This window comes from Gymnodraco acuticeps, unplaced genomic scaffold (genome assembly GCF_902827175.1).
Source record: "Gymnodraco acuticeps unplaced genomic scaffold, fGymAcu1.1, whole genome shotgun sequence".
NCBI lineage: Eukaryota > Metazoa > Chordata > Actinopteri > Perciformes > Bathydraconidae > Gymnodraco > Gymnodraco acuticeps.
Window position 1 is genome coordinate 1,519,731 of NW_022990939.1, and position 16,316 is coordinate 1,536,046.

A 16,316-nucleotide genomic window follows, 5' to 3' on the forward strand; every position below is an offset into this window, starting at 1 on the left:
TTGGGGTATTTTATTTTGATATTTGAGACTTTTAACGTATATGGTTTAATCCACAGCATTACATGTTCAGATTACATTACAGTTTTTTGATAATCACAAGAACCAGTCATTTGGGGAATATCTTAATTCAGGCACATACCAGGACGACTACAAAGATGGGTCCTGCGAAGCTCCAGATGAGTGTGTCATGGACGGAAAGCCAGCAGAAATCTGGGTTCCCGTAACCCTGGGGGTCAAGACCTACTGCCAAACCTAAAGACACACACAAATAGAATTAAATAATTGTACAATTGTTTTAATTACAAAAAGTCTTCTTTATCCCTGGTTCTCCTTCTCTCTCTACCTCACCTGCAGTTTTTAAGGTAGTGCTACCAACATTCTCCTCCTCTAAGTATGTATGCTGCGTGTATTTTGTTGTCTTATGTTGTGATGTTTTGTTTTTGTTTTGATGGCACCCTTGAAAGGGAGAAGCATTTATCTCATTGTACATGTATAATGACATTGAACTATTCTATTCTTCTATTCTTTTTGTTCAGTATTCTCTATCATCTTGATTACTTATTACTGGCATTTATCATTTGTTATCATCATCTGTTTCTATTTATGGATCTCTGTACGTCTTCCTTTAAAAATCTATATGTCTCTCACACCATGTCTCAAATTCCAATAATCTTTCCCTGGAATCTACTACTGCCAAAACATGTCAGCACAACGCACACCTTTTAATATATTACTCTAATCTTAACATGCATCAAAGGGTTATACAAACATGGCAGGCTTGAAAGAGTGCAACTAATTGCCGATACTAGATGATTTAAAATCTTCCCTTTATTTCAAGACGGGATGATAGAGTGAAAGAAGATTTATGTGGCATGTTGAGATTAAATTCCCAGCACACGCTTTTCATCCACAATTGGATGTTTATTTTATCCACGTAATTCATGCTACTGTTTTGTGTTCATTTAACATATTGTGAACATCCAAATCTTTCCTCCCCGTTCAATCATTTTCCCACGAGGATCACAGCCTCTTCAGGACATACAAGTCACAGCACGAAAGAATCCTGCCTTGTGTGTGTGTGTGTGTGTGTGTGTGTGTGTGTGTGTGTGTGTGTGTGTGTGTGTGTGTGTGTGTGTGTGTGTGTGTGTGTGTGTGTGTGTGTGTGTGTGTCTCTCTCTCACCAGTGATAATAGCCGGTATGCCCCAGCCCATGGCGTAGTAGAACCTCATGTGGCCGTGGTTGATGTTCCGCAGCTCTGTCAGCATGCGGTAGATGTGCAGCCCCTCCACGAACATCCAGGCGAAGGTGCACATGTAGAAGTAGTGGAGGAGGATGGCTATCACCGTGCACACAAACTGGGGGGAGATCAGATCAAAGACAGAGAGAAAGGGGAGGAGGAAGAGAAGACAAAGTATGAGTGTACATTGTAAGGGAACCAGATAAGAGATGTATTAAAAGCAGCTTTTGTCTTATTGTCATCCCTGATTTCCCTTTCTATAACATCCAGTAATTTCATTTTTGAAGTGCTTTTAATGCAATGTATTTTCTGTTAGCCGATGCTTTTGTTAGTGTATATTTCAATAATTATTTATTGGAAAAAATGCCCCTATAAACCGAAAGTTCAAGCCTTTTAAATGTCATCTTGTTTCAACTATGAAACATTTCCGCTTCTATTGGCTAGCGCTCTAATACATTGTACAATCATGATAGGCTCAGGGGCGGGACATCTATAAGTTGGTTGACCAATCACAACAGAGCTAACCAGCTAACCAATCAGAGCAGACTGGGCTCTGGTTTCAGACAGAGGGTGAAAAGAGGTAATAAAGATAAATAAAGAGCTTTTTGAATATTAATACACATAAACATGTCACAGAAGTGGCCAAAACACAAATATGAGCCTAACAATTAGCATAATATTGCCAATTTAAATAAATATGTTTATTGTATATGTCTCATCAGGCTCCAGCTAATTTCAATGGGGATTTTTGACACATTTTGATTTAAATCAGCAATATTTGCAGCCCTATAGCTGCTAGCATACCTCTTCTTTTTTTCAATGATTAATGTCTTTAAATAAAACAGGTGGATGTAATCTATCTCCACACTCTTTTATCCCCTTCCCTCCCTATTTCCAGGTCTGTTGCTGCACTGGAAGAATGCAGTGTGTCAGGGAATGTCCCAGCAGTTGGAACTGTATTTTAGTGTAGCTGTGTATTGCTGCAGAGATCAGAGACAGTAAGAAAGAGACTGCTTTGACAGGGTTATAAATCATGCTGCAGATGGCCCTGGGCACACACTGACAGCATTCCACAGTTGAGACACACACACACACACACACACACACACACACACACACACACACACACACACACACACACACACACACACACACACACCTAAGCACAAGATAGAGGACTCCACGTACACTTATGAATTAACAGAGATGGAAAAAACAAATGTGTGTTCTCTCTCTCTTTCTTTTTTTTATGTGTGCAGACTTGGCTTCTGGTTGCAGGTGACGCAGCGAGCGTGTTGTCAGTCAGAGATTGAGTCCCCCTCATCGCAGTCAAAACACTGTGAGTCAGTACGTTTCTGCACAAACTTACTGACCCACTCCTTATCTACTTTCCTAGTTTGTTGGGCTTTTACTGGGCTTATTTGCTTAAGATTAATGTCTTTGTTTGAGCTATTATGGCGATAAAGGCATTGCTATAGCAGCATCGGTCTATGCAACCTGGGTTTACTGGATTTTCACAGAGACCATTGGACTCAAAACGTACATCTGGTTTAGCAAGACTACGTACATCTGGTTTAGCAAGACTACTCATTGCTGACACATTCATTTGAAAGAACACTTTACTACAAGAGATGCTAAAAGGTTAGCTAGATATTGTTTTAATAGGTACATTACTGAGCATGTTTTCTGACTCCTCTCTACTGTTATGATTGGCAATTGACTTTTGATGATGACTGTTTAGGATGGTTATGGTTAAGCATAGTTAGTTGTTTTTCACATGTCTTGTATTAAAGAGCCCCGACAGGTTGCCAAAAAAGGCAAAGGTCCTGGGTATGATTCAAAAATTGAATTAATTAGACTATGAAAATTATGGATTAAACATATGGCATTTATGACACTGCAAGATTGTCACATCACTACATCACTACACTTAATGGACTAAGCCGATTGAAAGTGACTTACAATAAGTACATCTAACCATTTATTTATTATCTCCTTATGTCTCCCCAAGGCCAAGTGTTTCCTAACCTCATGTCTTCTAAGATTAGCAGGATCTCCCGTCAATTATCCGATTAATAATGTTTTCTGTACCACAGACATGCACAAGATTTATCAAGTGAAAACCAAGATGTTGTTTTGGGAAACCTTCGCCAGTGCCTACCGCCCTGAAGCTGGCTTCTGGAGACAGGTACCAGTCACAGCATGTCTCCACTACTGACACTACGAAGTGTGTGTGCATGTGTGTGGTGTGTGTGTGTGTGTGTGTGTGTGTGTGTGTGTGTGTGTGTGTGTGTGTGTGTGTGTGTGTGTGTGTGTGTGTGTGTGTGTGTGTGTGTGTGTGTGTGTGTGTGTGTGTGTGTGTGTGACTCCAAATGTCTGTGTCAGCAGACTTCAAAGAATTCCCACACTTCTTGATCCTGTACTGCATATGACCTACCCAGCTCCAAACTAGGTTACAGCTAGTGATTAGCTTATTAGATTTATCAGGATATTACACGTTTTTAATTAGAGAGCTTTATAGTTACAAGGTAGCAACCAGCTGCGAGTGTCAATTCAATAAAAGTAACCTATAGAGGGTTATATTCGGAGATAGCTTTGGCTACCAGCACATTCCTTATTATTACAGTCATTAGCCAAGCCTCAAAACTCATAATCTGTCAAATAAAGACGGTCTCAGGTAGGCCTTGGTTCATTAATCCTAGTAAAGCCCCAGTCAGCGCCATGTTAAGATGGCTGCCTGCAGGCCAAACAAATAGCATTCAGTTTTTAATTCAGTAAACACTAGATTTGTATCCCCCTTCAGGTTCCACCATGCCACAAGCATAGGAAACTGTTGTGGTCCTGTACCGTATCTTTGTTTTTTTCCATTTAGATGCACAGGACACCATTAATGTACCTTCTCCTGATGTATATATATATATATATATATATATATATATATATATATATATATATATATTATAGCATAGGAATACTTGAAAAGAGGTAAGACTAATTTTCTGTAATGTACAGAACTGCTTCTCTGGGATGACCAGAGTTAGCTAGGAAAGGCTATTCAACAACGTCCAAAAATTAACGTTTAACTGCTGCAAAATTAAGAAATGTATAAGTAATGGATCAACTATTAAAATAGTTAGCTAAAGTAACGGATAAACTGTTTACAGAGTTGGCTTAAAGTGATGGATAAACTGGTGAAATAGTTTATTAAAACTAAGGGTTAAATAGTAAAAATAACTAGTTAAAAGTTTTGAATAAGCTGCTAAAAGTAATAGCTAAAAGTAATGGCTACATTTTGAAATTGGCTACAAAAACACTCACCGGGTTGTCCGTCTGATTGATGCCGAGCAGGAAGACGAGTTCAGAGAAGAAGAGCGCTGCCACCAGGTTCCTGTGGATGGCGTGGAGGTTGGAGCGGAGCCGGCGCAACAGGCACAACAAGATGAAGGTGAGGAGGAGGAGGAACAGGGAGACGGACACCGTGGTGTAGGTGACGATCTTCAGAGGGAGAACGTCACCGTGCTGGGGGGAGCAGAGCCAGGAGTCAATGACAAAGTCGGAACATATCTTAGTTAGATGTTTATGGATCTTCTTAGAAATACCTCTCTCTTTGAAATGTCCATGAGCACGGCGAAGCTGGTCATGTGGTTACACTGGCAGCTGATGTGGCTGTTGTTCCTGTTGAGCACCTCGCAGCCTTTAGCCGACCAGCCGCCTGTACCTCCGATCCTACACACACACACAACACATGAAAGTTACAACTTCACAGCAAACGTCATGAATGCTTTCTCAAAAGTTCATTCCCGAGTCCAACTCACGCGATGGAGTGGTTCCAGAAGACACACACAGGTTTGGTTCTCTCCTCCGTCTCCAGCATGGTGTACTCCAGGGTGATGGGGGGGTCCAGGATGGGAGGAAGAGGCGGACCCTCGCTGTGCACCGAGGCGCTCACTATGGCTGTGTTGATCACTGGGCGGTTGGGGATCCTAGAAAAACATAAAAAAATACAATTAAGTATGACCCAAAATTGTTTTAATTAAAGGTTTTAATCACTGACCTATAGTAAATGTAGCACACACACACTCTCATGAACATTAAATCATACTGTACATAACAGACCCACACCTATTTGTTAAATGTCTTTGTTTTCCTTCTGTTCCTAACATATTCTTAGTAGATTTTTCTCTTTTCAAACACATAGTCCTGTTCAAATGTTCTGTCTAACTTCAGAGGATTTTATAGGCACTGATAAGGTTGTTCCTTCAAACATGCCTACAGTAAATGTTATGAGAGAAACAGTCACATGGTTTCTTCAAATTGTTAAATGATGCATTATAGTCGAGTACAGTTGAAACTATTTAGAGTTCAGATTATATATAGGCTCTCTTTCATTCATTCGTTTAGGTTTTCTTTGAAATTGACTAGATAACACTTCATAATGTAATCGTAGTTAAGAGCATGATACATCAGTGTCATACAGTGTGGCAAATAAGGCAGTTTAAAGGTATTTGAAGAATGATTAAGTCATTAGTAGCCCCTAAACTTTAAGTGTGTACCTCATACTCCTGCGGTCCGGGTCGTATCTTTCCGGAAGGAGTTTCCCTAATGTTTTATACACTATAACCACGGCAACTGGCAAAGGGGCAGCTGGCTCAAGATAGCGTCGTTTCCTGTCAGATACTGTTTGCTCTTCCTTCTGTGGGGCATCGGTCTGAGTAGGCAGGGCAGGGGTGGGCTCCACTGGAAGAAGATAGCAAGAGATAAATTGACCTGGATTTTTTTTTTTACACGTTTTAAGTTTTGCAGCTTGACAAATACTTAGTTTCTGCAGCTTTCCTACCTCTGTGGGAATGAGTGCGGAGGTTGAACTGCGGGAAGTGGACGGATGAGCCAAGCTCTTTGGAGTATTCCTCCTGGATGTCCTGGAACCGAGGCAGCGTCGCCCTCTCCGGATCCGACACATCCAGGTAATCCACGGTCAGAACTGGAGAAGTGGCAGAGAGAACAGGACACGTAGGCAAAAATTAAGAATGATATCTCCGATGTGAGAACTCCCATTTACGCAAAATGTGATTATGGCACTCACTCATGTTGTCAGTGACGATGGTGAAGGGTTTCAGGTACGTTTTCCTAACGTTCTGTGCCAGGGTGTTGGTGTATTCCTCGAAGTTGTGCAGCAGATGGGCGGTGCCACCTTCAGTCTTCTGGATCTGATCCCAGTGCTCCTTGGTGTCAGGATCCAGTATGGCGCTACCTGCACGCACCAAGTTCTGGAAAATGAAACCATAACGATTTAAATTACTGCAAGTAAACGCATCATATAGTCATTAAAGAGCAGTAATGTTACAATTGTGGAAACTTTGAAAATGCATTGGTGGATGAAGTTTCTCTATTAGTGAGAACCAACCAGTGGAGGGCAGTGTGCCACCAGTGCAACCAGAGCTACAGACGGGGATAAAAAGGTTTTAAGATATTTCCATTGAGGGATTAAAGTTGGGATCCACCCAGGAGAACAGGTAACCACTGGAATTATTTATTTAAGTGGTCCATGGATCCTGTTTCTACCTCATTGAACTCTGCATCCCTCATGGCGGTGAGGTCGAAGCCCGCCTGCCGGCTCTCGTACTGCAGCACGTGGTTCAGCAGCTGGGCGGCCGTCTTCACGTCGTTGCCGTAGTAATGCTGGGTGTTGTTGGTGGCGCTGTGCAGCATGCGCACGATGGTCTTGGAGTGCTCACTGTCCATCCTGGAGCTGTTGCGCCGCAGGTCTTCATTCTGGGAGAAGGGAAGGGTGGAAGCATTTAAAAAGAACAAGCAAGTCAAGGCAGAGGCACATTGAGTGGGTGCGATGACACATGAGAGAAATTGGTCAATCCCGTGATTATAAATCTCCCACAGATTGAATCCTATGAAATCAGTCAATGCAATCTTTCTTTTGAATACATTCAAGTAATTATTATGATTATTATAAGAAAGATCAATCCAGTGTTGCGCCATTACAAGTGCAACAAAAGCCTGACATTATTTATTTTTGAAGATGTTACTGGTTAGGAATTCAAACACAAAAAGAAAAATGGGTTTAGAAGTGTTTACATTTTCAGTCTTTTCAAAGAAGTAAATAGATTAAAGTGTAGGACTAGCTCAAGCCACATTATAACTTGATAAAATGTCATTACTTTGTAAAAGATTTCTGGCCTTAGTGGCAGTAAATGTTATTTTTTCATTTAGCTCTTACCAGTTTCTTCAGATGGGAGAAGGTGACCGTGGTGCAGTTGAAGAGCTCAGGAGATAACCAGCCCTTTTCCTCGCTGCAATGGCGGATAGCAGTACCTGTAAAAATAGAAGGAAAAAAAGTAATTAAAGAAAACGTCTCGCAGACAAACAGAAAGCAGTCAAGTTAAAGATCTATTCATTTGATTGTATACAATATGTTAACAAAATTATAATAAGGCACTTTAAAACATTTTTTAGTGAAGGTTACTGGGGCCGTATGCAAACAGAATGGCATACGTATTACTCATATATAAGTAGAAACTGTTCATTTTCAGGGATTTCACAAGAAAAATTCAATCTATATTTTATTAAAAAGGTACTAAAAATGCTAGAATATAGTCATAAACCACTTAAAAAGTGTAAAACTCTTCCCATTTTAGTGGTTTAAACATTTCTAACCGTACTGATTAGTTCCAGTCTGATAAAGTTTGAGAAAAGATCTGATCCAAATGAAAAGTCTCTTCCAATGCCTTTGTTTGACGATAAGAAATGTCTGAAGCACTCGCCAGTTGGAGCTAAGAGAGGGCGACGAACAGCGTTAGCAAATAAATTCCCCTTTGGGTTTGGGGAGACAACAATAGGGTTGCCATAGTGATGGCGGTAACTAGGGGGTAACCAGGAAAGTGACGGTGCTTTCCTAAGGGACAGGTCAGTGAACTTGAGTCACACACACACACACACACACACACACACACACACACACACACACACACACACACACACACACAAACACACACACACACACACACACACACACACACACACACACACACACACACACACACACACACACACACACACACACACACACACACACACACACACACACACACACACACACACACACACACACACACACACACACAGCAGGAGGAAGGCTGTTACCGTCAGCCCTCAGTGTACCTGGTGTTTTTCCAAAAGTCTCTACACACAAAGCCTGTACGCAATTGGCCAATGAGAAAGCCCTGCTGGATTAACGGACCAATCAGAGAGCCTGTGTTTTTAAGCTTCAGAGAGAGTGTGCTTACATGACTTAAAATGCATTAAGTCACAAACACAGCCACCCAGCTTCTGAATCCAGCTGTCATTACTGTGAATACTTTGACACAGAGGCAGGCCTGTTTTATTTGTTTAAGGTTCAGCCAGACATTTTAATCAAATGTACTTTTAGAATCCATTGAAAAACATATTTTTTTGTTAGGTTGTTTGTTGGCGGTTGCTGAGTTCAGATACTACCAATCTTCTCAAGAATTTTTGAAGTTAACCAATTTATAAAATATATGAAATGTCTGCTACCAAATTGTTTGCTGGGTACTTAAAAATAAAAAGTTGAATGTGTGTCGTATTTGAAGATTTTCGGTTTCAGTTTTGTTTAAAACCCCAATAAATATAGCAAAATCAAATAAAAATACATTTAAGTTAGCACTCACCAATAGATCCCTTTGGACAGTTTATTGCGGCGGGGCGTCCGAATTTGGTCTTTGGCCACCAGATGCCTGCATCAAACGCCTTGGGACAGACCTCGTACACCACTGTGGAGGAAAGGACAAATACAATTTTTTGTAGGTGTTGACATGGTTTTTAACACAATCAAATTAATGATTTGATTAGTTAATTCCTGTATATCTGGGTTGAAAAATCTCCAGGACAAACCAAGCTTGTTTATAACTCCTCGTACTGAAGTTGAAAAATCCCTCAGTGTTTTCTTTTCTACTTTTTAGACACTTAGCCTTTCCTTAGCGATCATTTCTTTAAAACACGAGACATGATGTCATTCCTAAAGGCAGTGGTGACAGATCCTGCCATGGATGGTCACATCTCAGTGACCCGCAGGACCTGACCAAAGAAACCTCTGGCTTGTTTCATCCCTCCATCCACACTCCCTCCTTGCCTAGACCAATAGTGATTTAACCCTTTAGATCTTAAAACATTTCTTATGTCTCGACTAAAGAGTACTTGAGTAATTGTACTTAGATATATTCCACCTCTTCTTGCATTAACAGTCAAAACACGTTCTGCAGAGCTTCATATTGGGTGGAACAGTTCGCACATTGACATTTATTTTGCATCTATGGGACTCTTTTCTCTCCCATTCATCTGTACTGTATTGTCCCGCTGCCAAGCCAGCTCTCCAGCCAGCCTTAAATCTTCTGCTTGACTGGTCTGCGACAAAGATGCCAGTTAGCTCAAATACAGCACCGGCAGCTGTGAGCAACAATGTTTGTCTCCTTTTGACATTTTGCCGATTCATGCAAGCTCACTTGAACACAACCTAAACATTTAAAGGAATATTACAACTAATCTAAAATGTTTTTCTTTCTTAAAATCCTCCCTCTTTATCATGAACACCTTTTTTTAATTGGACAAATGTATCAGAATTCAAGGCTTCATTTATTCATTGATTGTTTTTTGAATAGTTATAGACTAGAATGAGTACATTTAAAGTTATAAAGGCTTTTTTTAACCTTCAAAGCTAATATTAAGGATGAGTCTTCCTCAATTTCTTATTTTCTTGCCGTAACATTACATTCTGTCGGGAACATACCCTCGCATCCAGTGGGAGTGACTTCAGCGAAGGGGTTATGACAGCGGTTACACTGGCGCCCGATGACTCCTCCTTTGCAGGGGCACTGCCCGGTGATGGCGTCACATGTTCGAGACTCTGAGCCAATAGAGAAACACTCGCAGGGGTAGCAGGTGTCCTCGCCTTCTGGCCGATAGTGGTTTTCCTGCAAGAGAAGACATATTATATTTACTCGGTTAAAATTAAGCTTTAGATGTGCTTTAAGTGCATTTTTAAGGTGATTCGATGCTGTTTTAACTGAACCTTGTTGTATTATGTATTCCTTTTACCTTGCAGCGACACTCTCCAGTGGTCTTGTTGCAGTCTTTATGAAATCCTCTGTTAGTATCACAGTGACAGGGTCCACACATCGGACTGCCCCACCAGCCCTGAGGACACGGTTTCTCCACTCTGTCGTCAAAAACAACGGCACATTAGTTAAAGCAATTTATATATTACCAATGTATTAAACTAACTGAGATTGTGACAGCGTAAAAGGTGCCACACAATAGGAACTGCAGGTTAAAGGCTCAAGCCACATGCAAAGTACATTCAAATGTACATCTTAATTAACGTATTTCCACAGCTTGGACAAAAGGCTCCATATCTGATAGTTGACAATCTGTCCAATTTATCTGCAACTAAACGCTGTCTGTCGCCCTGAATCTAGAATAAACTTCCTCGGCGCTTTAAAGTCAGGTAACCAGGTGTGACCCATTGACACAACACACACACTGAGTCTCTATCTCCCTCTGGAGATCTCCGACTGGGAGATGTGATCTGATAGGGGACGAGCAGCAGTGTGAGGGCAGCGGTGACTAAACACGTATGGAGGATCAGTCGGGCATGGAGGGGGAATCCCACATCCTGCTTAAGAGAGGAAGTGATGCGTGTCATAGGGGTCAGGGTTCAGGGGAAATGGCTGCTTCTCAATCAGGGCTGGCTAATTCCTGTGTGCACTCAGACAATGCAGATCCAACACTTTCAAGTATCTCCTTTTTGTTTCTTAACCCTCTCTCTATGTGCATAAACAATCGAGCTCAGATTACTGCCTAATAAAACTGCTCTTAATGACAAAAAGAGCAAGAGCCTAACATACCTAAGAGAAGATAAGTGCGCTTTTCTCTGGATAAAAAGCCTCTGAGGAAGCATTTAGCATGCTTCTTTAAATGCAGTTCAAATCAATTATTTATAAATGTTTTTTTTAGCATTTGAAATGTTTCTTGAGACAAAGAAGATCATGGTGTGCTACTGGGTCAACTTCTGCAGAATCTAATATAATAAGGTTTCAGATAAGCGGAAGACGACAGAGTTTCTTAAGAAGGGACCTTACTTGTTTTCACAGTATTGGCCGAAGTGGTTCTGTCCACAGTCACAGGTGTAGCCGTGGGAGGAGCTTGGTTTACGAACGCAGGTGGAAACATGCTCACAGGGGTTGAGCTGGCAAGCATCCACACACTCCTTACCAAAATAACCTGCAAGACAAAGAGAAAACAGCGTAGAAGGACAATCAGACGTTGCTGAGAGACAAGTAGAGTTTTAATCAAGTGGATGTGTTTTGGGCAAGTGTATATTACCTGGGTCGCAGACACAGGTGTGTGTGCTCCAGTCATCGCTGCAGTGACTGTTCTCAGGGCAGATGTTGGAGTCACAGGGGTCGGCCACGTCACAGCCGTCCTCCACGTGGATCTTCAAGCCCTTAGCCATGTTCACGTTGGCAATATTGGTAGACGTCTCGCCCATACGCACACCCTGGTGGAAGGCACACAATATGGTTAAGAAGAAGAGAAATGATAAGTGGTTAAAGAAAAAACAAGATTAGCACATGCACTTACCTGGATGCATCCGACAAATCCTTTTCTGACATGGTTTCCATCTCCAGGCAAACCTCCTAAATGAAGAGTTTGCAGCTTCAATCCTGGAAGTTCATTACCGATCTCCACTGACTTCTGCTTAAAAACACAGGACAGAAATGGACAAAATTAAACTCATTTCTGGATTTAGCATTTAAAAAGCCTTATTTGAAGACGAGTAGCACCTAGCAGTAGCACCTAGCAGTAGCACCCGAAATGGTTAGGTCAGCTAATATTCTCACAGGATTTGTTGCTGTTCTGAGTTTGAATCCTAATGTTATTTCAGATGTTTTTATCCATTACCTGATAAACGCCGTAGTCCAGAGAAACAGAAGCCATGTATTTGATGTCTTTTCCGTCTTTAACGCTTCTCAGTTCTACCAGCAGGTGATGCCACTCCCCGTCATTGACCCGAACTTTGGGGAAGCTAAGGGACGCTACCAGCTGGTCCCTCAGCAACACCTCCATACGGACCTGTTGCTCACTCACCTGCGTGGAGTACAGATTACAAATAATGACAAGACTGCGGAAGTTGCACTTTATGATGACGATGCCGTTTTTGCTTACATTTGTTGACAATGTGCTATATACTGTATCTCACCATGAGGTTGATGGTGGAGTAGGCTCCGGCGTTGACCTGCATCAGGGTGCCAGCAGGCTGCCTGGTGCGAAACATGAGGCCCATGTACCAGGGAACAGCCACGGTGATGTCCATCTCGCTCCAGGAGATCAGAGCCTGGCCGTCGAAGAACTGAGGAGAAGGCATCACTGGACAAGAGAGGGGAAAGAGGAAATATGATTTTTGTTTAAGTATTTTAAGGATAATTATGTGCCACATTCATATTGAAACTTATCCTCTTCAGTGAAGTGAAACAGAAACAAAAACAATGGGGAGATAAGTAGCAACCATGTCTTTGTGACAGGAAGCAAAATAGTAGATAGGAAAAGTAGTCTTTATTTTTGAGAAACACAAGCATTAACAATTCCACTTTTATGTTAAAGAGGCAGTTTTAAATTATATTTTAACTATAAATATTCTTAAGTGGTTGCTTTGAATGTAACGTATCAGGTTTTTGAATTAAACATATGGCTTAAGAATGAATAGCTTGGTTACGATGCTTAGCATATAGGCCTACGTTTATGCTTGTTTACATATTTTTCTTCATTATGGGTAATACAATTGCTGTTTTATGATTTATGATTTCACAGTTATTCCTCAACTAACATTCCTGTCCAGACAGACATTCTGAACACACACACACACACACACCATACTTGCCAACCTTGAGAGTTTGGGCTGGACCTGTATTTTACAGGAAAGGAGTGAGCAGAGGGTAGAGTTGTCGATTCTTGTTCTGTTTTATGTGACTGTCTTCCTCACCCTCTCAGACTTTCAGTTGCGCGCGCTACTAAAGAGACGTGCTACCATGGAAACCAAACAATGGTGTAGCTGTATTAAAGTCCGAGTGTAAACAGTCCTGAGTAAATCTGATTTTGTCAGAGGAGGCAATGAAATCGGGAGTCTCCCGCGAAAATCGGGAGGGTTGGCAAGTATGACACACACACACACACACACACACACACACACACACACACACACACACACACACACACACACACACACACACACACACACACACACAAAGTGTTTCCTCCCACATAATCTACAGCATAAACCCTGTATGTCTTCAGTTCCCCAGGGCACATATTTCCACAGAAGTGTTCACCAATACACACCTACACAAGCTGTAATTATGGGACAAAGCAAAACAAAATTCTCCAGTTAGCCACATTAACTTCAGCTAGACTAATTTACCAAAGCTTAGTCATACATAAAGTAAAAACTAAATCAGCCACTCCTCATTTATGATTAACTTATCAACACTCAGCTTTGAATAATAATAATAAAAGAGTCCACAGAAAGGTGCTTTAAGCTAAATGTGAGCAGGTTAGCATGCTCACATGCTAACATTCTGGAGTTTAGCAAGTAAGATGTACCAGGTTCCTCTAAGTTCAGCCACACATTTATTTCTTATATTCATTATTAAGCTTTTTTAAATTTACATTTTCTTACTGTTATTTTAAAGATCAAAGAGTAAATCTTAAACATCTAAGTCTTCAAATTCTGCCAAATCAGACCGTATCTACTCTAAGTTAGCATTACAGAACTCATCCCAAATCTTTTAAAATATGGTCTACACTTTAAATTTGATCTGATAGAATAAAAAGAAAAGGTGGATGAATAAAAGGTGGATTTCAGTCTTTTCATGTCGGTCCAGTCTGGATAATTTTTGGCAGAAAATCCACCATAACAAATCTCCTGTTTCTCGTGTGGCAGCTAGGTGAGCTTTGCCTCAGTCCAAATGTGTCAACAAGCGACATAACAGCCAAAAACCTCTTCCCAGCTTGCTGTGATCACACCCCAGTTTAGATACTGGATACAAGGCCTGGCGCTGGCTAGGCGGCTACCTCATAGACGAGAGGGCAAGAAGAGGAATTCACACCTTCGCACATTGTTTGGAAGATCGCCCGAAGGAGGAAATCAAAGTTCTCTATTTACTAAGGAATAACATGAGACTGGTTATGGAAATAGCAAAATAGTTAATACCCTACCTACATGTATTTATCTATAAGTACTCTGTATAGGTCCTTGTCAGAGTAACATGAGGTAACACATATAGGAGGTCAGTGTGCGCATGTGTTTGTTTTGTTTCATCCTTTGTCTGCTGTTTAGGTGAGTCAGAGAGTTGGTTCTTGTCCTTTAACTTCAGACCTGAGGCTATCCTTGGTGTGTGTACAGCAGAAAGCTTCACCGTGAATCTCCATTGAATCTGCTGCATGACTCAAACTGACTCAGGGGAGTAGCTCTTTATCCCGTTTGATCTCCCACACACGCTCTATTTCCTCGAAGTCCTTCAGACTCACACACTTACTGTTAGTAAACACACGCTTTTTGATCTTCAGAAATAAGTCTTCTTCTCACCTTGTTCACAATTCTTGCCTCCATAACCGGTTGGGCAGTCGCAGCTGTACGTACTCCACTTGCTGACACACACTCCTCCGTTCTGGCACACATCGTCCGTGCAAAAGTTTTTCTTTGCTGGACAACCTTGAAATTGAACACATAGATTGTCATGAATTGGTGAAGAGTAAGTAGATAATCAGAGTATTTGTCCTAATAATAAGCAATGTTGAGCATGGCTTAAGTTTACCACGCAGCATATCATACCTGCCGCGGTGCCGTTGTTGGCGATGTAGCTGGCCATGTCGATGGGTTTGCTGTCGATGGTGAGGTTTCTCATGCAGCCCACAAAGTCCCTGTTCCTGACCGGGAAGTCCTCAGGTAGGTTGGGAACCCCGCCTAGCAACAGCGGACCAGTCAAGTCCAGTGACCTGCAGAAGACATAGACAGAAAATGGATTAGGGTGAAACCCAAAATGTAGAAAATCACCTTTTAATGAATATTTGTCAATGTTTAAAATAAAAGAAACCAGAAAAATAAGAGGCCTAAGTGGACACATGCACACACACTTATTTGTTATCGCTACATAGTTGCAACAAGGATACCAGAGCTTTGCAAAGAGTGTAACAAGTGAATCGAAAAAAATATAATTTTGAAAATTGTTCTGGTCAGTGGCATTTATCTGGTCACAGTACTGGTCTAAAACCTACATTTGTATTTTATATATTATAAATAAATACTCCTGACACCTTAAAAAATGTGGTGGTATGTGACATCCATATTGTGCCTTGTTCAAAGTGAATACAACATATTGCTAATTATGGTAAATGAAAGTTTAAACTGAAATGTCCTTCTGTGTGCCTTAATCCCACTCAAAACATTCTCCACAACAAAACAGGGTATGTATATTTCAGTAAGAGTATCCTCCAAACGCCTCTCAGCCTCTGTGACCTGTGGAGCAAGTTCCTGAAAGAATGTAACCTCATTAACTCCTCTTTGAAGCTCTCTCCCTAACTGTCCCCACCCTCTGCAAACTAAATGTGTCCCAGCATGCTAGCTCTCCATAAGACTCATTAAAAAAAAGTCTCACGCTTTAAAAATAAAAACTCATTAGTGTTTGGTACACAGTCAATCGGTTGAAACCTGTGTGGAGGCGAGCTTTGCAGTGTATAAGGCCATGTTTGACAGCACGAGGATGAACTCAGATTAGCAGACAAAAAGAAGGGAGGGTACAGTGTAATCTTTTGCAATGAAGGCACTTTAACATAACCCCTAAGGTAGAACATATGAACATATTAGTCTGACTAGTTTGTGTGCGGAGTGTGTGTGTGGTATGTGTTGGAGATCATGTGTGTTAAGACCTAAACAGAGAAAGACAGAAGCAACACAAATGTATCACAAATTTAAACTGAATGTTGAGAAAATCGGCT

General features: G+C 41.2%; 1 protein-coding gene across 1 annotated transcript in view; it reads right to left on the reverse strand.

The window, feature by feature from the left end:
- Positions 1-16,316, reverse strand: part of celsr1a (cadherin EGF LAG seven-pass G-type receptor 1a) — a 79,780-nt gene that overhangs the window by 6,874 nt on the left and 56,590 nt on the right. The window contains 20 exon segments of the mRNA XM_034234372.1: positions 140-252; positions 1,182-1,356; positions 4,557-4,757; positions 4,838-4,964; positions 5,054-5,221; positions 5,792-5,975; positions 6,076-6,219; positions 6,322-6,505; positions 6,801-7,010; positions 7,471-7,565; positions 8,939-9,040; positions 10,054-10,237; positions 10,362-10,482; positions 11,405-11,546; positions 11,649-11,823; positions 11,907-12,020; positions 12,228-12,413; positions 12,526-12,692; positions 14,908-15,033; positions 15,154-15,317. Coding sequence (XP_034090263.1) covers positions 140-252; positions 1,182-1,356; positions 4,557-4,757; positions 4,838-4,964; positions 5,054-5,221; positions 5,792-5,975; positions 6,076-6,219; positions 6,322-6,505; positions 6,801-7,010; positions 7,471-7,565; positions 8,939-9,040; positions 10,054-10,237; positions 10,362-10,482; positions 11,405-11,546; positions 11,649-11,823; positions 11,907-12,020; positions 12,228-12,413; positions 12,526-12,692; positions 14,908-15,033; positions 15,154-15,317 — 3,082 coding nt within the window.